Source organism: Capsicum annuum, chromosome 3 (genome assembly GCF_002878395.1).
Source record: "Capsicum annuum cultivar UCD-10X-F1 chromosome 3, UCD10Xv1.1, whole genome shotgun sequence".
Classification (NCBI taxonomy): Eukaryota; Viridiplantae; Streptophyta; class Magnoliopsida; order Solanales; family Solanaceae; genus Capsicum; species Capsicum annuum.
The window spans coordinates 233,818,213-233,842,230 of record NC_061113.1 but is presented as its reverse complement, the minus strand read 5'-3'; the positions used below and the strand labels follow the sequence as shown (position 1 = coordinate 233,842,230).

General features: G+C 32.8%; 1 protein-coding gene across 1 annotated transcript; it reads left to right on the top strand.

Moving 5' to 3' along the window:
• Positions 1-5,866: 5,866 nt before the first annotated feature.
• LOC107862985 (autophagy-related protein 13a) lies at positions 5,867-19,720 on the top strand. Its single transcript, XM_016708723.2, has 4 exons — positions 5,867-6,037; positions 6,989-8,449; positions 9,468-9,646; positions 19,126-19,720. Exons 2-4 carry the CDS (start codon positions 7,121-7,123, stop codon positions 19,439-19,441), a joined length of 1,824 nt encoding a protein of 607 aa, XP_016564209.1. The 5' UTR covers positions 5,867-6,037; positions 6,989-7,120; the 3' UTR covers positions 19,442-19,720.
• The last annotated feature ends 4,298 nt before the right edge of the window (positions 19,721-24,018 follow it).

Genomic DNA, 24,018 nt, shown 5'->3' with positions numbered 1-24,018 from the left:
CGAATATAAATTTGACACGCCTCTTCCTCGCCACCTACTTCTCTGGTGAAATTATATACCAAATAAGGTACTACTAATACACATTAAACTAATGCATGCATTAACTTTTCAATACACTTTACCAAACGATCCCTTAATTAAATAAAGTAAATTCAGGTGATAATTAAATACTAATAAAATATCTCTATTTGACATAATGTTATAAAAAAAAATATTTTCTTCATTTTTGTATATAAGTCAACTTAATCGATTTGAGGGAAAAAATAAAAATGGCATGTCGTTAAGTACAACTCCCAGATGTCAACGTACCATCCCTTGTGTCTGTGTGTTGTATTTAGAGCCATCAAAATGGGCTTGGCCCTTGAGGCCGACCCAACTCAGCCCGCTATAAGGATTGGGTTGGGTTGTAATTTTTGAGCCCATTTAAAATTGGGGCTTATAAGCCCAGCCTAAGTCAGCCCACTGGCCTCTGAGGCTGGGCTGGGCCAGTCCGTGGGTCAAAATACTATTTAATTTATATTAAAAATATATGAATATTATAAAAGAAAAATAATAATTAAGAATAGTAGTTATTGAATAAGTTTAATATCCTAAATAATATTTAACTTATTAAGTGTTAAACCTTAATCATCAAGTATTGATGTTTCATTTGTTATTGTTATTAAATTTAAACTTAAAATTAAAGAAAATTGTAAGCAAAAAGAATTAAAAATATAATTAGTGATTACTCAATAAATTTTACATAGTATCTTGCACAATATTTTACTAATTAGCACTAAATGACAAATATTAAAATTTCTAATCATAAATATAAAAATTGCATCCACATGAAATATTCAAACACTTGTTGCAGCTACTCGAAATCAATTGCACAACATTACCCAAATTCAAAGCGATAATATTTTTAAGTGAATTTTATATGACATATAACTTTTTGATATTGTTCAACTTATTAAATTTGCATATCAATTTAGATGAATGTTGATGTTAATTAAGATAATGTAATCAATGAGTTTAAATGTGTTTGATAATTTATTGGTGTTGAAAATATTATAAATCATCGTAGAATTATGTATTTTATATAATAATATGTTAGAAGTGCGAATAGATTGTCGTATCTATTATTTTAAATTGAAAAAAAAAATCTAACAAAAAATTGATAAAAATAAAGGGCTAGTCCGCCCCATCCCGTGATCCTATTAGGGCTAGGTTGGGTCATACATTTTAAGGCCCTTTAAAGTGAAGCGCCGGCCCGTTCTAGCCCATCAAATTCTTTAGCCCGTAAGGCTTGGGCTAGGTTGGTTGGGCAGCCCATTTTGACAGCTATAGTTGTATTTGCTCAAATTTGTAGCTTATACGTATCTGTATTGACTTTTTTATTACTCCATCCGTTTTAAAAAAAAATAGCCTACTTTTCTTTTTAGTTTATTTAAAAAAGAATGACTTTTTTTTTATTTTGACAATACTTTAGTTTCAACTTTCCACATGACATATTTAGATCCACATGATTAAAGGATATTTTGTTACATTTGACACTGTTTTAGTTTAAGGATACGAGATTCAAAAGTCTTCTTTATTTTCTTAAATTTTGTGTCAAGTCAAAGTAGGTCATTCTTTTTTAAATTAAGGGAGTAATATTTAATCAATCTTTCTTTTAGGAGTTGTCAAAATGAACTAAAATTAAGTTAATTTGTTCAATTCAACGCTACTCTATATTTATAAAAGACGGCTTAAAATAGTTTATAATTGGGCTCAATCTCAATTCATAAAGCCTCAATCTATTTTGAAAAAAAAAAATTACATCTCACGGATAAAATAGATTTTTAATTATTCGTCATGATTAAGATTTAAAATAAGGGAAATGGACAAAAATGACCACTCGGCTAAAAAAATTGCCGCTGAGTGGCCATTGATTTTGAATTTCCAGAATATAGCCATTTAGGCCATTAGTTGCTACTACCTTTGTGTTGTTTTTTTTTTTTTGTCTTTTAGCTATTTTTTAAAAATTGTAATTTTTAAAAAATTGCTGCTACACTTTTAAAAAAAAAATCATTGCTTGCCCCCTTTTTCTAATTTTTTTCAACTTGCCCCCTTTTTCTAATTTTTTTCACTGTTTTTTTTTTTGCAACTCCATTAAAAAAAGAGAGCTATTTTTCTAATTGGTGTAGTTTTTTTAGCAATCAAATACGATTTTATAATATTGTAATTGTTGCTCTTCCTTTTTATCAATCAAATACAATATTTGATATCAAATACATGAATCTTTGATACTAAAAATAAATACATATTTTATACAATAATTGTATAATTTTTATACACATCCTACACGTATGCATATTCTATATAAATAATGATATAGTTTCTATTTGCGTCATAACAATAATTATACAATTTCTATACACATCTTATACAAGTTTTAGCGGCAATAATCATTCATATACATATTCTATACATCAATAATGATACAATTTTTCTATGCATTGTATATAGATTCATATTTATACAATAATTATATAATTTCTATACACATTCTATACAACCTTTAATATAGTATAAAAATGTATCAATTGATTATAGAGACTGCATGTGTCAAATTGAGCCAAATGTCTAAAAAAGGAAAATAAATTGGGCCTATTAGCTTCAATTGTCCACATTTTTGAATTGTGGGTCATTTTTTTTTCAAAATGGTCAGCCCATGTCTTTTCCCTTTAAAATAACTAAAAATTACATAAATATACAACTTATGTTTTCAATATTACAAAAAATTTCAACTCCCTAAACATATTACAAAAATTCTACATATACACAAAATGCTATGTATGTGTTGGCTATATTATGTATATTAATGGGGAGAGAGAATAAAGTAATTTAAAATGTGAAAGAGAGTGTAATTACTTTTAAACGGTTGATGTTTATATTATTTATACTTAAAATAATTACCTTACATTTTTTTTTAGTTTATAATTACCTTGCATTGTTATTTTTCAGTTTAACTCTCTCTCTCTCATCTGATTAGCTACTTTTGTGGTTGATATAACTACACCAGAGATTTCAATGACATCTTTTCCTCGAATATAAATTTCACATTCCTCTTCCTCGCCGCTTACTTCTACGGTGAAATTATATGACAGCAGATCCACCCTTCCTCGTCCTCGTCATATCCTTGAAGATAAATTTCACGCCCCTCATCCTCATCCTCGGAGCTTTCCCTCTTTCTCTAACTAAATTTCACAAATCCTTCATTCCTCGTCCTCATCATTTCTATAGCAAAATTTAATGGCTGCAGATTTCAATATTCATTGTCCTCGTATTCTTTTCTGGTGATACACTGAAGACAAATATCAGACGTTTCAGTTTGTATACAATATGTATTTATATATATATATAATCTGAATTTGTATTAATTTTTACTTATATATCTGTACCATGAATAAATTCTCTTGATTATATCAATGAATTTTTATTAATATAATTTTGTTTAATTGCATCATTGAATTTCTATCAATGTATGAATTTTTTTTATTGTGTCAGTATATTTGTATATATTTATACATTTTGAATTTGTATATTTATACATATAAAATTTTGAATTTGTATATTTATATATGTAAAATGTATTCTGAATATATATATGTTTTATGTCTATATTTGTATTTTGAATATGGGGTGGCTTCATACATTATATTAATTTTCTGTACATACATGTCTTTAATTGTATAAGCATATGTATTCTATATACTTATTTAATTAACTATATATACATGTCCTTAAATTTATATTGCATATACTCATTTGACTAACTATATATACATGTTCATAATTTTTTTTATATATATGTGTGTGTGTCTTTGTAGATGTATTCTTAATAAATTTTGTATATACTTAAAGTTTTGATATTCAATATTTTGTTGTTTCCATTTTGTATTCATATACATTTAACTATTTTATGTATACATTTATACTCTCTCTATATATTAATTACATAGAACTCATTGATATTATTATTTATATATATATACACACACATATATGAAAAGAGATTATTATGAAAAAGTTGGAGAAAATATTGGGTGTTGATTGATATTCTTTTCTTATTAATTTTAACTATAATTGAAAAGAGAGAAAAAAAGATTATAGTAAAAGAAATAGTACTACTACTTAGTATTTAGTTTTTTTTAAAAGAAAATTCTTAAAAAACTTTTCTAGTAATATTTTCTTCTCACCTCCATCCCCACCATCCAATCACCGAACGCTCTTAGCACCCCCCACCCCCAAACACAACACACACCAAAAGAGAGTTTTTAAAAAAAATAAAAAAATTCCCATAGGTAATATTTTCTCAAAAAATATTAACACATCCATAATAGGAGTATATTATTTCATTCGTATACTATTTGTTGACTTCTCTTTTCAAAGTTAAGAACTTGTTTTTTATTTTTTTGAGTTGGAATTCAACTCGTAGTTACAAGAGGTTAAATATCAATAAAAATGAAATAAACATACACCTTCACTTACAATAGTTACATAAATTCTCATTCTTACAAAGTAATTATAAGAATCTCAACATTCAATAGTTACAGTAATTATTGGATGTATCGAGAGTTAATTATGTATCTCAACAGATTCAAAATAAAAAAATATATTGAGAGCTAATTTAGTATCTTTACAAAGGAAAAATGTATCTTCGTTGGATGTATTGTGCATCTCGACAAATCAAAAATCGAAAAAAATATGTCGAAAGCTCATTCTGTGTCTCGACATGCGCAAAATATATCTATTGAAGAAACATTTTCGAAAAAGATATATCTATTGAAGAAAAAAATACCGAAAACAAGTATCTTTACAAAAAAAAAACATATACCTTTATTAACTGTATCGGAAGCTAATTATATATCTCGACAGACACAAAATTTAAAATTTCAACTTCCAATTTAAACTTCATCAGCAACTAACTTTTTCCGAATCTATTATATGCTTTTCAAAAAATCTTGTTGCCCACTTCTAATTAGGGCAATTCAAATCAGGAAAGGATCATTTAATTTTAATGTTATAACAATCGCAACTGAATGTTTACTCTTATTGCTCTTCTCCCGTTTACTTTTTTTGAATGTCCTAAAATCTGAAGTCATTTGTATCACAAACAAGCCCTCCCCCCCCCCCCCATTCTGTGTAAAAAGAGATATAGTTTGATTCGCTGCAAACTGAATTTCTTGGTTCACCTTTCTAGGCTTAGCTTCACAACTTCTTCGTCTGGGCTACCAGCTTGAGGCTATTCCTGATGTTGGACTTCAGCAATAACAATCACTGCTTCTTCAATATGAGAATCTACCTCTTTAACACTTATGATGCATGCCTCCTAAAATTTATTTCATTTGGCTACAAAATAACCTTTCAAGTCGAGAACACGACAAGGACCTTGTAGTAGTCCTCCATTTATATGTTACTGATATGCTAAGGTTTTAAGCATCGTATCGAATTAAACCACATGCTTCACTACTTGTGCAATCAACCGTCAATTCCTCTAAATTTCAATCTTGCGATTGTACTCCTCAAGCAAAGTATTTCACACGCTAGCTGTGTCCTAATCCGCGCAGACCAAAAGCAAACTCCCATCATCTCATATACATCGACGGTTTGATTCAACATCACAAACTTTATAATCACGCTGAAGAGTTCTAATCATTTGCCATGTACAAAATCTAAAAAATAATTGAATTCATATGATATATTATACATAATCTTATTAAAAAAGGATTTAATTCACTAAGATTTTACCATATTTAAAGATTATTTTCACAATTCAAATCGATCACCTTGGCATGATGAGTACTATCTAGTATAAGTATATAATTCCATATAATATATCATGAGAATAGAGCCGTGAGTCCGCATTATGTACATAACACTCTTGTCTTTCTCTCTCTAGAGCCGGCCACTCTCGCCGTTCTACGCAATCTCTCTCTCTCTCTCTTCTGCTTGCTTCGAAGTCTGAGGTTTTCTCTCTCCCTTGATAATCCCTATATTTTTATTCTCTCAAGTAAGTTTGATCTTCCTTCTTTTTTTTTTTTTTTTTGCTTTTAAATTTTTCTATCAACGTTATTCTCATTAGTCAATTTCTCTACCGAATTCACTTCAATCACTTAGTTTTTTTTTTTCGAACTATCAGGGGTTTGAATTTGATCGTGCATTCTCACTGTTTATCATTCTCTTTCTTCTTAGTGATGTTAATAATGCCTGTGTCAAGATCTGCATCTAGAAAGTTAGCGAGTTTTTGAATATTTTCTTATACTGATTTAAATCCTAATGGTCAATGACGTGTGTTGAGCACCATGAGGTAGTTCAATTCCCGAGACAAAACACTAGGTGATTTTTTTGATTCGTTATAGCTTTGGTGGATTAAGTTACATGGAAACTCTTGCTGGTGGAAGGTGACCGGTATTCTGTGAAATTACTCTAGAGCTAGTTGGCCCAGACACCATGGTTATCAAAAAAATAAAAAGTTAAAAAAAATTATCTTTTACTTATTGCGCCTATTGTGTGGCCTAGTGGTTAATGACGTGACACTAGGTGATTCTTTCCATTTGTTTTATCCTTGATGGACTAAGTTACTTAGTACATGTTGCTGAATTAGTCTATGTGTGCTTAAGCTAGTCCGGACACCACAGTTATTTGAAAAAAGAAAATTAAAAAAAAAAAATCTTTTACCCCGATACTCTCGAGGTCCTTGATTTTTTTTTCTTTTTTGTTTATTTTAGTAATTTGAGCACATAAAGTAGTTGTCCTTTAGGATACTCTTAATTTTTCTGTTGAAGTCTTTTGTCTTTTTGTATATCATGTTGTATGTGTTATGAAGCAGTAGAATTAACTTGTAATTACATCTGAGGCCATGTGCATTTGTCTATTTGCATAAGTTGCGTGACTCTATTAACATTAGTACTTTATTGGTTGTGTTCTTCTAAACATTGTTTTAACTTGTACATATATCCAGGTGTATATTAATCCATTTTGCCCCCCCAAAGGGAAAGATCATATCTTTAGCAGACAATTGCTCTTGTCTATACGTTTTCCGCGAGCTGTTATGAGAGAGGAGAGGGGTTGATATTTGTGTGGGGTGGGTAAAATGGATTTTCAGAGTCACCCACAGGGTGAATATGGAAGGTTTGAACAGATACTTGCTCATTTTCTTCTGAAAACCTTGCATATTGTTTTGGACTGTAGAGTTCCTTCTTTTCGACCTTCTGGTCATAGTGTGGAAGTAAAAAAGAGTGACAAGTGGTTCAATTTGGTGTTGGGAGATCGTCCCGCTGTTCTTGATAATTTAAACTTTTGGCATAGAAATTTGATGGAACCAATGATAATAGACATCATACTTGTTCAAGAGAAACCTAGTTCTTTGTCAGAGCATAGTTCGGGTATTGCAGGGGCATATACAGAAACCATTATAGAGAGGTGGGTTGTACAGTATGAGTATCTGAGGACAATGGTTCCTCAAATTGGTGATTCTTCTTATAAGAAAACATACAAGAAATCAATTATACTGCTCCGCTCCCTTTATTCAATGATGAGACTCCTTCCTGCATTCAAGGCTTTCAGGAAACTTTCATCAAGTCAGAGTTGCGATTTTGATATCATTTACAAGGTTTCTTCATTTAGTGCTCCATTTTCCAGGGCTGAGGAGGATTTGATGAAGCAATATAGTTTTGCTCCAGTTGATGCCCAGCAGGGCCGTCTTTGTATATCTGTGACATATCGTGAAGATCTATCGGACTTTAACCTGGAGACTATTGCATCATTTCCACCTGCGATCATTACAGATTATGTAGGCAGTCCTCTTGCTGACCGAATGAGGTCATTTCCATCCTCCTCATCTGATAAGGGTGTCCAGCCTACATCATTTCCGTCTAGAGGGACACATTCATCTTCTTCATCGCCTTTCCAGCGGCCACACAGTTGGACAAGTGGTTTCCTCGCATCACCTTCATTACCTCGGACACAGCCATATGTTGGATCCCCACCTTTATACCGCCCACCGCATGATCTTTCATATTCACCCAGTGATGTGCATGGACAGAGGGTTTCACCTAACCACAGACTGCCCATTCACCACAAACCAACGAGCTTTGATGAATACCAGCTGTCACCTCCATTTTCATCATCTCCATCTCCATCTCCACCAGCATATCTGTCAGGTGTGAATCCTGGGCAGACTCGTTTGCGTTCTGGAACTGGCCCTGTCAGTATCCCTCATCCAATGATGGGTACAAGTTCCAGATACCTATCTCCTAATTTCTCTGATCCTAACAGGCATTCTCTTCCTCCAATGTCTCCCAGAAGTACAAAGCAAGATTCATCATCCCAAGAATCCCCTTCAGGTATCAGGTCATTCCGGAAAATGGATCCACTGAGGACTCTTGAGTCGAATATTGGCACTATCAGTCCTGGACAAAAGGTGAGCTATTTCTAGTTGGGAAATATGTGTTGTTATTCGTTATTAGGTGTGGTTGTGAAATTTGTTGTTCATACTTTTATTCCAAACATTGTACTCATAGTTAAGCCATTTTCAGCTTTTCCGACTTTTATTTGCGTTTTTCCTTTTTTCTTAAAGAAGGTAACGTATTTGTATTTTAATATATAAACTAAAGAAAATCTATGTTGTTATTCATAATTACGCTGAGATTATCAAAACGACAATTGCTATGCCTTCTCACAAGGAATCTTAAGCATCAAAAATTGAGGGTATGCTTGGTATGATGGAAAATGTTTTTCTAGAAAATATTTTTTTTGGAAAATAAGTGAGTTTCTTACTTTCCTAGTGTTTGGTAAGTAAGCAAAAAATTAATATCCCAAGAGCATTTATTTGTAAGCTAGCAAAACACTATGGGGGCGGGATGGGATGGTCAAGGGATGGGGGTTTGGGGCGTTGGGTGGATGGAGATGAGACAATGAAGTTGAAATGACACTTATGAAGCTTGTTTTCCCTACTTCCATCGGGGAAGTCATTTTCCTCATTTTTAAGAAATTTGTTTTCCTAGATTGAATATTTGACCAATCAAACATGGAAAAATTGAAGAACATTTTCGGAAAAATGTTTTCCTCCGTAAACACACCTAATTCATGATCTTCTAAACATACTCATTTACATCAAAATTAGAAATGGAATAAACACTTCCAACTTTTACCATCTGAATGTGAACTACTTCCTCTTTTCCCACATTGTCCGACATATGCAGCTGGGAAAACCCTCCATCTCTGTTTCTGGATTGAGTTAATACCTTCTCTGTTTCAGCATGCTTGAACAGCATTTGTTTTCCTTGTCATACTCCACATTAAACCCCTTAGATTGATGAATGTCCCCTATATTTTACAGTTAGTTTACAAAGCAAAAAGAGATGATTGATTGTTTGCCTCCTCCCAGATAGGTAGCATCTAGGGCATAACAGATAACCTCTCTTATTCTTCCTTTTCAGATTTCCAGAGATGCTAGAGATGATTCAGGACGGTTCTCTGCTTTGCTATCTTCAAGTGGTTCACCGCGTATATTCTCTAGAAGTTCTAGCAGACTATCTTTTCAAGATGACTTGGATGTCTTCGATTTTTCTTGTCACTTTATTGTTGATGATGTTGACACTTCCGATTTGCAAGTCAGGTAACTTTGCTGCTCTTCTGTATTTTTGCAGACTTCTTGCGAACTGAAGATCTTTACATTCGTGTTGCATTAAGTTCCTCCTGCGCCCTGTGGAAATTGCATCTGCCTTTTAATAATTGGCTCTCCATGAGCCAGTACATTGAATTTATAACTGTTGTTTAACATGTTGGACATTGCTTAGAAATTAGCTGCTGGTAGGACATAAAGTTGAGCATTTGATGTTAACTGAGTTGGGAAATCTTTTAAATATTGGAGAGTCCACCTGGCTGTCATATCTCAAGGGAGACATTAAAGTTGCAAAGTTTCTTGAAGTTATTTTTTTGCCTTTCATATTTGATATGCACAAAGATCTTACGAGGAAGAATTTGAAGAGTCTTCTCCTTTTTATTGTAAAAAATGATTTTTATGAATAAGTTGCTAGATACCAAGGTTAATTCATTTGTTAGTTAAATTAAAGTAGATTCAAGTCGTCAAAAATTTTCTCAACATAGTTGTAATAACCGTCCTCCCCAAGATAATAGGATGGTGCGTAGTCAACTGGAAAAATAAGAAGAGATCTGGACAATGTCCTGCTTCTTGGGAGTTTAAATAATGTCTATGCTTTTTATTAAATAATGATGAATGTATAATTCTATGCATGCAAATTCCCTAATATCCTAATTGATATACATATTGATATATAAATATTCTGTTTAATAAGTTTGAGTATTCCTAACTGCCCCTTCCTGAGTAAGGTGGATTAGGCATATTGTATATTCCTAGTTTCTTGCAAATGTATTCAGTATTGTAGTTTCAAAGTGATTTTGTGAGGATATCTTCCAACTGACCATCTGAATTAATGAAATTAGTAGCAATAGTAAATCTTTTTCCAGACAAAGAGAATCTATTTCTATGTGCTTTGATTTTCATGAGATACCAGATGAGTAATTTATAGTGCAGCTTGATTGTCAAAAAATCAGTTTCATTAGCTCATATTTTCACCTTTCTTTTTTTGGAGAAGCTAATTTAACCATTTAAAGTCTGCCATACTATTTAATGGCAAAAACAATCATGTTTTTAATTATTTTGCAACAAAACCTGAACTGAAAAGAAAAAACTGAGTTAAAAATGCAGAAAGAGAGGATAAAACAAAGGAAATAAGCTACTGACTAGTTGGGAAAGTTTACCTAGAAATAGTGGTGGATATAGGATTTTCCTTCAGGGGTTCGAAAAATTAAAATATAAATGTGTGAATAAGCCAACAAAATACAATTCAAGTGAAAAAGGAAAAAGGGTTTTGGGTTTTTTAATTTTGGTAAAAGGAAAAAAGGTTTTAAGTTTTTGTGGATTTTGTGTTAACTTATTTAGACGTTTTATTTAAATAGCAGCAGCTAGTTTTTTTTTTTTTTTTTTTAAATAATCGTAGCTGTACAAGACAACACAGTGAATTAATTTTTAAAAAAAGGATGGCAGCCTGCGCCCGAATGGGGATCGAACCCGTGACATGAGCCTCAACAAGCAACCCAAGAAGTGTAGCCAATACCACTAAGCTATCTAACATGCATGGTTGAGGTGGTTCAAATTTAATATATCTACATAAATATAGATTTTCTACCTTATATATACAACGTAATTTTTTACCAAGGGGTTCGGGCAAACCCCCTGGCAACCACGTGGGTCCGCCCCTGCCTAGAAATAGAAGAAAAAACAGAGGAAGAATGAAGAAGCTGCGGAAGAAGAAAGAAACGAAAGGAGCTGTCGGAAAACAAAGGAGAAGAAGAAGGAAAGAAGTAAAGAAGAAGAATATAGAATACTTGTAAGTTACCCTTGACTCAAAAAAAAGAAGAAGAAGAAAATAAAGGAAGTACCTGAAGATAAAGAACGCAGAAGAAGAGCTGTGCAGGCGGATCGCCCCTAAAAGAGGAAGGCCACGAAATCTAAAGGCCTAAACTGACAAGTCTGTCATGTCTTTAAGTTTTATATTTTTTTTAAAAAATGAAGCGACGCTTCTGAACACACCTTGCCTCAAAGGGGAAAAGCGCAAAAGCTTCGCGTCACCTTGCCTCACGCTTTAAGCACTGAGGCAAGCGCTTTTCACAATCTTGATCCACCAGAGCAGTCGGTTTCTATTGTGTTTTTGTTAGTCGTTTGGAGGATTCTAGGGGATCATGAGAGTACTTACCGGAGTTGAATATGCAGAACAAAAGGCAATTGAAGTTGAAAATGGAGTATATAAAGAAAACTTTCTGCATTAGAGTTGGTAAGCGTGAGAGGTAGGTAGGTAAAGAAAAATGGATCTTTCAGTAATTGCCAAAGACCGCAGGCACATAATTTGTGGAAATGGATCTTTCACTTGAGGGAGGGAGGGAAAGAGGATTAGATGGCATGGAAATGACAATCGACTGGATTGGCTGGACCTAAGATCCATCTTGAATGAGATTGGATTTTAAACATTTGTTATCTGCTTTACTATGTTGCTCAGATCCTTATTCCTTGCTGCGCCCATGTCTATCCAACACGATGTGGGTGTGGATGCTACTGGATTTTGTCAACCTAAATTGGGTGATTCGACCTAAGTTACTCGGACTCTTCACTTTCGGTGTCACACCTGTGTCGACACGACATGAGTGTGGATGTGGGTGTGAGATCCGTACCCGATCTGGTCAACCAATTTTGGGTACTTTGACTAAAATCAATTGGGAAAGTTCTGACATATTTAAGAAATTCTGTAATCAAAACAAAAGTTAAGGTGAAATTGAAGAAAATGGAATACCTTGTATATAGAAATTTCTATGTTATTGCTTTTCCTTTTATCTCCTTTCAGGATTTTCTTCTTGAACAATATTTTTTCCTCAAGTTTTCAACATAATATCTCATAATTTATGTTTTCTAATTCTATTTTTAGATATTTAAATTATTTTTTGCCTAATCCCCACACCCGTATCCATCCCTAGATTCATATCCCCGAATCTTTAAATTGAGACTGCGAAGGATCCGACCTCTAGATCCGTACCCGTATCGGACACCGCACCCAAGTCCGAGTAACTTAGGATTTGACTACACCCATGCCCACAAAATATAGGTGTCGCCCCAAATCCATTTGACTGGCACCCGAAAATATACTCGACCCGAGCAAACCAAACCATGTAATAATTTCTACTTATGCACCTAAATTATGAATGTTGAACCTTCTGAAAAATTCAAGTCTTTTAAGTGTTGAAAACCATGCATGAACACAAATGTTAAGAACTCGGAACCAAAATAAGTCAAGAAATAATAAAAGTGACCAAAATAGGCCACCTATTTAAAATGTTACCAAAATAGGCTAAACGTAATAATTTATTACGCTTTTCAACTTTTTCTTAACGTCAACTAACGGAGTTGACTATTTTAAAAACGTAAGAAATTCTTACGTTTTCCTTATTTATTTGTAAAACGTAAGAATTTCTTACGTTTTATCAATAAAATAGGTAAAACGTAAGAAATTCTTACGTTTTACACGAAATTCAAAGTAAGAGGACAGTGATTTGTCACATCACTAATAAATGTCACTTTTTCTGAAAATTGTCCTACAACATAAGAAAAACTTACGTTTTTTTACTTTTTTGCAGCAACTTAAGGTGGTCCCCCACCCCACTTTTTCCACTTAAAGTAGTAATTTTTTTTTGCCGATCCTCAGTTATCAACAAAGTTTTAGAATGTAAATGTAAGGAAGAGGGAATCACATGGTACATAAAGTATCTAACCATGGAAAAATTTCTATTCATGCAAGCGTTGTCATGAGTGTTTACTTGATGAAAGGCAGGGCAAATGACCAACTCTTATGAAAAATGGGGGCAAAAAGGATGTTATAACGTTAGCTTTGTTTAGGGGTTAATAAGACTCATAATTTTTTTATTTAAAAAGAAGTAAAAAGTAAATAAGTGGAAATAGTGGGGGTGGGTGCCCACCTTAAGTTGCTGCAAAAAGTACAAAACGTAAGTTTTTCTTACGTTGTAGGACAGTTTTCAGAAAAAGTGATCTTTATTAGTGATGTGACAAATCACTGTCCTTCTCTTACTTCGAATTTTGTGTAAAACATAAGAATTTCTTACGTTTTACATATTTTTCTGACAAAACGTAAGAAATTATTACGTTTTACAAATAAATATGTAAAACGTAATAATTTCTTATGTTTTTTAAAAAGTCAACTCCATTAGTTGACACTTAAGGAAAAAGTGAAAAACGTAATAAATTATTACGTTTAGCCTATTTTGGTAACTTTTAAATAGGTGACTTATTTTGGTCACTTTTTTTAATTTCTTGGCTTATTTTGATTCCGAGTTCCGAATGTTAAATTAACCACATTCCGTTTTAAAAATAAAATATTGTCAAAAGTAATGAAGTTTCATGCATGCATGTCATATGAATAACCATAATTACAACCCGATAGAACTACTACCATCTACAGAACCTCTATGACAAGAATTAAGCTAGTCAATCGAGACAGGTCCCGGTGACTTAACGAATACAACACAAGCTCCACCTGAAGCAAGTGGAGTCTCACCAAAAGTATCTAATCGGAAGAGTGGAGTTGTCCTAATCGGCAATGGCATGACCTAGAATGGTCAACGCATAATTGTAAAATTAAAAGTTGAATGACCAAAAGGTGTAAGATCCACATGCCTAGTATGTATCATTCAACTGTTTCCCTCAGTAGCGCCTAGTATTTATCATACAACTGTTTCCCCAGAAGCGAGACAAGATTTTAAGAAATCAAGTGTTATGCATAGACATTTATAAAAGAAAGAAGCATTTATATCAATTCTCAAGTTAGACAGTGAAATGAAATATCAAAGCAAACCACATTTTAAAGTCCTTGCTTCTAGCACTAAAGCTTATCAAAATCATGAGAAATTTTATCATCTACTGGAGTACTATCCATCACCGACACGAAATGTAAATCAACAATGTTATGTACCTAGCTTCAAGTATTATATACCCTATTTGCTCAAGTCGTCTCATTGTAGTGCCGTACGAATCGACTCAACCATGCTAATAATATAGCACAATAGTTATCTCATGAGGGCACTCTGTTTTAGTTCCGAACCATAAGGTGGGTCCCACACCTACACCGGCATGCTAAGTTACTCGGACTCTTCTCCTTCGGTGCCGCACCCGTGTCGACACGACATGAGTGTGGGATCTGTACCCGATTTAATCAACCAATTTTTGAAACTTCAACCAAAATCGACAGAGAAATTCCAAACCGATTCAATGAAAACGAGTAACCAATTATTGGTATGTCAAAGAAAATGGAATACCTTGTATATAGAATTTTCTATGCCGCTCCTTTTCTTTTTTATCTCCTTACTCCTAGGATCCTCCTCTTGATCAAATGCTCTCCTCAAGTTCTCCACATGATATCTCATAATTTTAGTTTTAGAACTCTACTTTAGTTATTTGAATTATTTTTAGCTGAATTCCCTCACTCGCAACCATACCTAGATCCATATCCCCGAATCTTAAAATTTAGCTCATGAAGTATCCGACTTCTAGGTCGGCTCCAATATCGGACACCCGCATCCGAGTCTGAGCAACTTAGATGACACGTGTAGTTTCAAGGCATTACACGGAACATGTCCGAAGCCAATCTCTTTGAGCTCACGAAACTCATAAAAACACATACCTTTATCAACCTTGACCTTAGTAGCCAGTCCAATAATTTGAGAAAAATCAAATTTACAACCCTTTCATCATTTATTCTAAAAAGACCCTTTCATAATTCATGACAAACAAATTAACAAATGAAAATAATCTTTAAAGATTCAAGTGCTATTTCAATATGTAAAGAATTTTTAAAATATGTACACTTCACAACTTACAAAACAAAATTTTTGAAATATAGTAGTTAAATCATTTACAATCAAAGGAATGGTGTAACCCCAACCCGCTTGTCCCGACGAGCTAAGATTCACCTTAAATCTTATTCGAAAACCAATTCAACAATATGAATTTCGAGAAAAGCTTCAAGAGGTAGTAAGTTTCAGCATACCTTTTATTGCTTTCCAAATCTTACCCCGAATGTTCCAACGATTCACAATCTACATATACGAGCTCACATAACATCAAGAACGTATCAATTGCACCAACTCAACTAGGTGTCCAATGCTTAGTGTCCGACTTCACAAGTCTAGTAAATTTTCATATTCTCACCAAATAGGTTGATTCTTGAGATTTAACTGCAAATCTCTCATGTCATTCTCAATAATACAATATTCAATAATTGAAATTCTTACAGGGAGACAACTTTTTAAAATTCGTATTTGTATCGGTGGTACAACAATTCACTGTATTTGTTTGCTCAATTTAGTTGGATGCACTATATCAATTCGCTCAATATTGTTGTATCAACACTTAATTTTGTTGGATATATGTATTAGAAATAAGCTTACTTTTGATACTTATATGTACTACTTACACACACCATTGAATGTTGATATTTTGTTTTGATTGTATTTCAATGAATGTATCATTGGTGATTGTTGATAGAACGGTATGGTTCAAATCATGATACACCTGTGCCATTAGTAAAAGTCATCCTAACTTAGTTGTATCCTAAGTTGCTCGGACTCGGGTGTAGACGTCTGATACGAGTACGGTCCTAGAGGTCAGATCCTTCACGGTCTCAATTTAAAGATTCGAGCATATGGATCTAAAGATGGATACGGGTGCGGGGATTAGGTGAAAAATAATTTAAAGGAAAAATTACTTAAAACTACACCTTAAGTTACTAATATTACTTAAAATCCCACCCCACAAAACTAGTTAAAAAAATTCCTTTTCACACTTTCTCTCTCCAACTATCAGATACATAAACCACCCCTAATTTTAACTCCTAATGCTCCTCAAACAACGCTTAAAATCAAGGACATTATCAAGATGATAAACATCAACAAACACAAAAACAACAACACCGAAAAATTAGAGAAATTCATAAAGTTTGAAGATTAAAATACCAACGTAAACTTAGCTTCTTCCTCATCATCTATATACGAATTCCATCACAATGTAGCTGGTTTCCGTTCCTTATTTTCAACTTTATTCTACGAATATCCATCCGTCCAATCAAAAAGCGACGGCTCATCGTGAGTCTTAATAGCAGTCGTCGGCTATGAGTTTAGAGGTTTGAAGTTGTTGAATTAACTTCAAGGCTGAGCCCAACGACTGCAAACATGTGGAGAAGTGTATGTACTATGAACAAGTGAAGCATCGAGTGGCCGGAGAGAGGTCCACGGCGGCATCCTCTACCATCAGATTTCGAATGTATGTACAGATCTTGATTGATTCGTACAGAATTTATGTACATATCTTGAACCAGATCTCGAATCCACGATGTCCTGCACCATCACATCTCGAATCCCTCCGTGACGGCATACTAAACCGTTCAAGCCATGAGAAATTTTGGAGTTCGGAGATTCGTCAATGGAGGTTGAAGATGATGTTATTGAAGATACATAAAAATGATGTATCTGTTAACGGAGTTTGAAGATACATAAGAATGATGTATCGCATTAGGAAGAACAAGAAGATACATCACGTGATCCTTCACTAAATGTACAAAAGCTATGTATCTTACTGTATATTAGGTTACAAATACATAAGAAATTGAAAATTTACAAAAATTACATATTAGAATGCTTTTTGTGCTATTGATACGTAGGACTTGTGTATCTGAATGTATCTCTGGGATATTAATATTTAAAGAATTATTGGTACTTATGTATCAGATGAAGATGTATTTCGAGTCTTAGCTATGTATCACGACAATGAATGAAAAATCAGAATTTATGTAAATATGAAAACAGTCGGGATTTTATGTAATTACATCCTAAACTGTTGGGATTTATGAAAATTGCCTTAATTTAAATATCTAAAAATTGAGTTATAAAACAAAAATTATGAGATATTATGTAAAAAATCCGAGGAGAAAATATTGTTCAAAAAGAAATCTTGAAAGAAAATAAAAGGAAAAACAATAACATAGAAATTTATATATACAAGGTATTCTATTTTATTCAATTTCACCTTAGCTTTTGTTTTGATTATAGAACCTCTTAAATTTGTCCGGATTTCCCCAGTTGATTTTGGTCAAGTACCAAAATCGGTTGACCAGATCGGGTACGGATACCACACCCACACCCACACCCACACCCACACCCACACCCATGTCGTGTCAACACAGGTGCGACACCGAAAGTGAAGAGTCCGAGTAGCTTAGGTCGTATCAATGTGTACAATTTCGTTCGATACATTATGTACTTAAAATTGTGAGATAGCCACTCAACCTAGTTGTATCAACATCGTGGATCGAGATTTGAAGGGTCTCTCACGATTTTAGGAGCCTTCTTATTTTTGCCCCCTAAATCAGTGTATCTCCGTGAGAAATCATACCCAATTTTACAGACACTATGCAATATATGTCTAAAATGAACTCTGGATGAAAGGAAAAAAATAATGGTCCAACAAACTACAAAATCCGTGTTGAACCTTCCAAGTTCCAATCGTCATTGCCTGTTAAATAAGTTCGTGAAAGAGGAGTCGGGCAAAAAACTAATTTTAAATTGAAATACATGGTGAGAGAGCAATGATAGAGGAGTTTCAATGAACGATGGCGATGAAATTAAGGTTTTCGCCACTGAAAAATTGCTCTGCTGATGAAGGAGAAAGTGGACTCAATTCAGCTTCTCATGGCTCATGGATTCAATTTGGGTATCCATTTCCTGACCTCAAAGTAACTGTTTTTAGAGAGGATGAAGGGAGAGAAGAAAAGATGCATTAGATGGAGGTAGAGAGAAGAAAAATGATGAAGAAAGGGGAAGGGCTAAGGTCAGTGTCGACGGGAGAGAGAGGGTGAGGAAGGATTTAGGGTCAATTTTTAAGAATTTGCCATAAAACTCGAATTATAGCTGTGTTTGGTAATATTTTAGAAGTATGTTATATATTATAAATGTAGTAGCTATGTTTGCTTTGTTAGATAATTTATAATAGAATAGCTAGTATAATAGCAAACTATTCTATTTTTTTTCTTTCTAAAAAAAAAAAGAATAGTTTGCTATTATACTGGATGACGTTATAACAAAATTTTGAACTGAAGGCAAAAAATATGTATGCTAACTCTAATTTAATAGCATCAATAATTTTCAAACTAAGTGCATATATGATATAGGTGTCGTAACGTACAGTTATTGGTTGTATCCTAGCACCCGTTCCCATGTTCTTATATATATCCCCAAATCTTAAGATTTAGGTGATGATATTCTGCTTCCTTGTCAGTGCCCAGACCTGTATCCAAGCAACATTGGTGTTTTATGTCCAATTGTCCATTGGGCTCTGATATTGAATAAAAAAGAACCTTTCAGTAACTGCCGAACAGACAGCAGGCACCGAGTTTAGTTTGTGTCTTCATTTCTAACGCGCCATTAGATTTCCAACTCAACTTTTATGTCATTGTTATGCAGTGAGAACCGTGATGGGAGAAAAGGTTCAGAAATCTCTTCTCAGACATCATCTTCAACAACCAGAAAATCCCAAGATGCAGCTGTAGGTGAACTTGTTCACATGCTGAGAACTGCTCCTCCTCTGCAGCAAGATTCTAGCTGTTATACCTCACATAGCATAAAGACTGAACCAAAAGGAGAACTTAGCAGTGCCTCTGGATTTTTCGTCAGTAGGAAGGCATCCGATGCGTTGGAGGAGCTCAAAACTTACAAAGATTTGAAAGACTTACTGCTGTCCAAGAGCGCGACCCGTTCAGTCAGCGAGGGTGGAATTTAAACTAATGTATCCCACTTACAATAATTATCTTCAGAATGGATGAAGATAGTTGTTGTTTCTCCCTAATGTTGATAAACAAACTTTTCTTTTGAGAACTTTGTTCCTGTAGTTTGAGGGCTAACAGTTTCTGTACATAAGGTGATGGGGAAATAGCAAAGCCTTGTTTGAAACAGTGTGCTTACATTGATGGATGTGAAAAAGAACAAAAAGGAAAAGGAAATAACAAAACTTTGGTTCTTCTAAAAGCAAGCTTGTAGTAGGCTGGCTTTTATTTATTTATTTGTTGATTATAAATCCACATGACGAAAAACAGTGAGTTGTTTTCTGTAACTTGCCATTTTCTAGTGTATTTTAGGGAATCAGTATTACAAGGACTGATTCTGAAGAATGCCTCAAGTTATAGCAGCAAAAATTGGACCAGTATATATAAGAAGAATATTATTAGTTCATTCAAGTACAATGCTGATCAGTTTTGTTTTTGTTTCATGAACTACAAATAGTGGAAGTTCAGTGCATGAGTTGCCCCGCTTACGGCACATAACACTTCGTTCCCAACTATGTAACGACAGTGTGTTTGGTTACATTCGATAAATGAAACACCTTTTGTAGTGGAGGGATAAGTACTCTTTTATACTTAACGGTCTCGGATTCGAGCCTCCCTGTTACGAAGTCGCCTTTGTACCTTCAATGTGAGACTTTTTAGTGCGAATTTGAATTAAAAAAGACTTATTTGGGTAAAGGCAAAAGATTATAAAGATGAGCATAATCTATTTTCTTTGTTTTTTTTTTCCTTCTAATTTTTGGAGTAGGTTAGATCTTAATTGGTACAACAACAAAAGGCCAAGTGTATTCCCACAAAGTGAGGTCTGAAGAGGATAAGATGTACGCAATTCATACCACTACATTCGAAGAAGTAGAGAGGCTGCTTCCGATAGACCCCCGGCTCAAGATGCCAAGTATATTCCCACAAAGTGAGGTCTGAAAAGGATAAGATGTACACAATTCATACCACTACATTCAAAAAAGTAGAGAGGCTGCTTCCGATAGACCCCCGGCTCAAGATGGAAATCTATCCTAATTGGTAATGAAGGTGAAAACAGAAGAAAAGAATACTTTTTGAGTATGATTATATATAAGTCAACACCTGGATAGTTTAAGGTGGTAGAATTGGCAATATCTAAAACTAGTACAACTTTAATTTAATGTAGGTGCAATTAATTCAGCACCAATTATATTAGAACAAGTAGAAACCTACAGCAGTCTTGTGGGCTGTGGGGCCATGTTTATTTAATATACGGAGACGACGCTGTCTGTAGTACTAGCGGGCTAACCACTTTTCAATTTCTGAAATTTAAAAATGATTATTTAGACTGAAATTTTAATACTTACTATTTATTCTCCCTGTCTCAAAATAATTGACAGATTTTTAGTATATAACTATTAAAGAAAAATTAATTAAGAGTGATTTGACTAATAGTTCATCCTTTATTAATTCTTTATTTTTTTTTTTACCTATTTATGTGCCTTTTAATCTTATCCCATTCAAGAAGTCTCCATGCAGCTGGATGGGCTAATATGCATTAAAAACATAGGTTTGGTAGATGGGTATTTATTTACGGAAAAAATGACAGAAACAATATTTTAAATTAAGTTATTTTCTTTATTTTTTTTTCTTCTAATTTTTAGAGTAGATTAGATCTTAATTGATAATAAAGGTGAAAACAGAAGAAAAGAATACTTTTGAGTATATGATTATATATAAGTCAACACCTGGATAGTATAAGGTGGTAGCATTGGCAAATATCTAAAACTACAACTTTAATTTAATGTACGTGCAATTAATTCAACATCAATAATATTAGAACAAGTAGAAATCTATAGCAGTCCGATGGAGCCATATTTATTTCATATACGGATACGAAGTTGTCTGTAGTACTAGCACGGGCCAACTACTTTTCAATTTTTGAAATTTAAAAATGATTATTTATACTGAAATTCTAATAATTATTCTCTCCATCTCAAAATAATTGATAGATTTTTTTATACCTATTAAAAAAAAGGTTAATTAAAAGTGATTTGACTAACCGTTCATACTTTATTAATGTCTTTTTTTTAAATCTATTTATGTACCTCTTAATTTAGAATAATTAGTGTTAAAGGATATAGTTACTATCAGAGGTGGATCTAGAATTTAAAAGTTGTGGGTTTCGAACTTATAATTCTTATATATTTTCTAGTTTTTTGAATATAAATCAAGAATCGGACGAAGGTTATGAATTTTCAAAAATCCGCACTTTATGTTGTGCATCCGCCCCTGATTACTATCTTTGTGACATGAGTAATAAACATGTGAATTATTTTTATACGAATGAAATAAGTTATTTTTCAATTAGAAATGGAAAAATATCTCTTTGTGTCTTATCCGATCCAGGAAGCCTCCATGCAGCTGGATGGGCTAATATTAGGGATGGGCATGATATGGTATATACCGAATTATCATATCGAATTAAAATTTTTGATATCATGATTTTGATATTACGATATTTGGTATGATATATTTACATTTTTAATTTTTTTTCATATATGATACGGTATTCGGTATTTACAAATAACACATCAAAATACCGAATACCATACCGAAGTATATATAGTTACATAAGTAACTTATATATATATATATATACACACACATATATAATACTTAGTATTAGTATAAAAATGTTTAGACATTAAAACTTTCGCTACTCTATCTTGATTAAAATGTTAACTAACAAAAAGAATTAATTGTACTTCTTTTTCAATTTTTCTACATATGTAATGTGTATTTATGATACATTTAAGACGTACTTTTGAAAAATCGAAGTAATAATACTCTAGTATATGAGTATATATTATCGAAGTTATACAAACTATGGTTATCGATTACTATACTGCAAAATACCAAAATCAAACATCAAAATACCGAACCATATCGAATTAATATGGTATGATAATTGTATAATATTTTAAAAAACTGAATATAGAAATTACCGTATCAAAATTTTAAATACCATATCATACAATGCCTACCCCTAGCTACTATCCATTTAAAACATAGGTTTGGTAGATTAGGGTATTTATTTATGACTTGCAAAAATCCAATTTATTGCTATTTCAACATCCAACTTTATTAAGCATTCTTTAAAAATATTCTTAAAATTTGACTTATACATACATATATATAATTTCGATTAGATAGTTGCATTTTTCCTCTCTCAATACATATTGGGGATCAAAAAATAGTGACGAAACTAAAATTTTCATTGAGGAGGTTCAAAAGTGTACACACGAAACATAAACGATAATTTTAACCATATATAAATACTTTAATTTTTCATCGTAAAGATTTGGACGAACCCCTTCATTATATGCTAGTTCCGCGTTTGCAAGAATTCGGGTTTATCGGAAAAAAGCGTAATATAATTTCCAGCCACATGAGGGATGGGACTTCCATAAGATAAGACAAAGAGACAAAGCTTTTACATAAGCAATATATATTAGTTCCAATGAAATTAAAGAAAATAAAACAATATAAGTCCATGTGAAGATGACCTTCATTCCCAAAAATATATTCTTCATGTCCCACTTTAATTTATCGTCTTATAAAGATGTTAATAATTTTGAAGGACCACTCAAGCAAATCCACAGATATGACTTTTTACCTTAATTCCTACTTGGATTTTTATTCCAATTAAGATACATAACCAATAATAACTAAATCTGAGTTATGAAAGCTTAGTTGGGATAAATGAGTAAGACATTGTACCTAAAAGAGATAAACATATGGAGTACATAATATTTAACTTTTATTATGTGAATATTTTTTCTAATTAAGTCATCATACCAAAACAGAAGTATCTGGTAAGTTAAATTGTTGGGTGAATGAAAAAAATTATGTGGTCAGTTCCCTACTGCTTAGTACGCTGACAGTAGGAACGAAGAATTAATCTCACGTGGGAATACCTTGAAAAATTAAAAAAAAAAAACATTGATGAGGACTTAGTCAACTACAGCCTAACAAGTGGATATTGACATTGATTTAAATTTGATAACGAAGTGTGAGTGTGGTGAAAGCTTAATAATAGGGAATTGGAATTATACATCTTCTCATCATAATATTGAAAGCTATAAGTAGATAAGGACCATATTTTTGACACATCGAGTTGAAAATATCACATACATATACAGCTTGCACGCATTATACTCGCCCTCCGTTTTAATTTATTTATTTGATTTTGATCTAGAATTTGATATGAAATTTAAAAAAGTAAAGAATATTTTTGAATCTTATATTCCTAAACTACATATAAGTGAAATGTATTACTCCGAATGTTTTTCTATCTTATAATTTTAAATATATTACGTAAAAATTTTAAATTAAGGACATTTTTTTTAAATAAATTGAAAAGAAAAGCAAGACATACAAAATTGAGATAGATGAATTTTACAAACACTCTTACCTAGAAAAATGCTTTCTGAAAAGGTATTTTTAAAGAGTATCGTTGTGCTTCCAAAGTTTCAAAAGTGCTTCCAGAAAA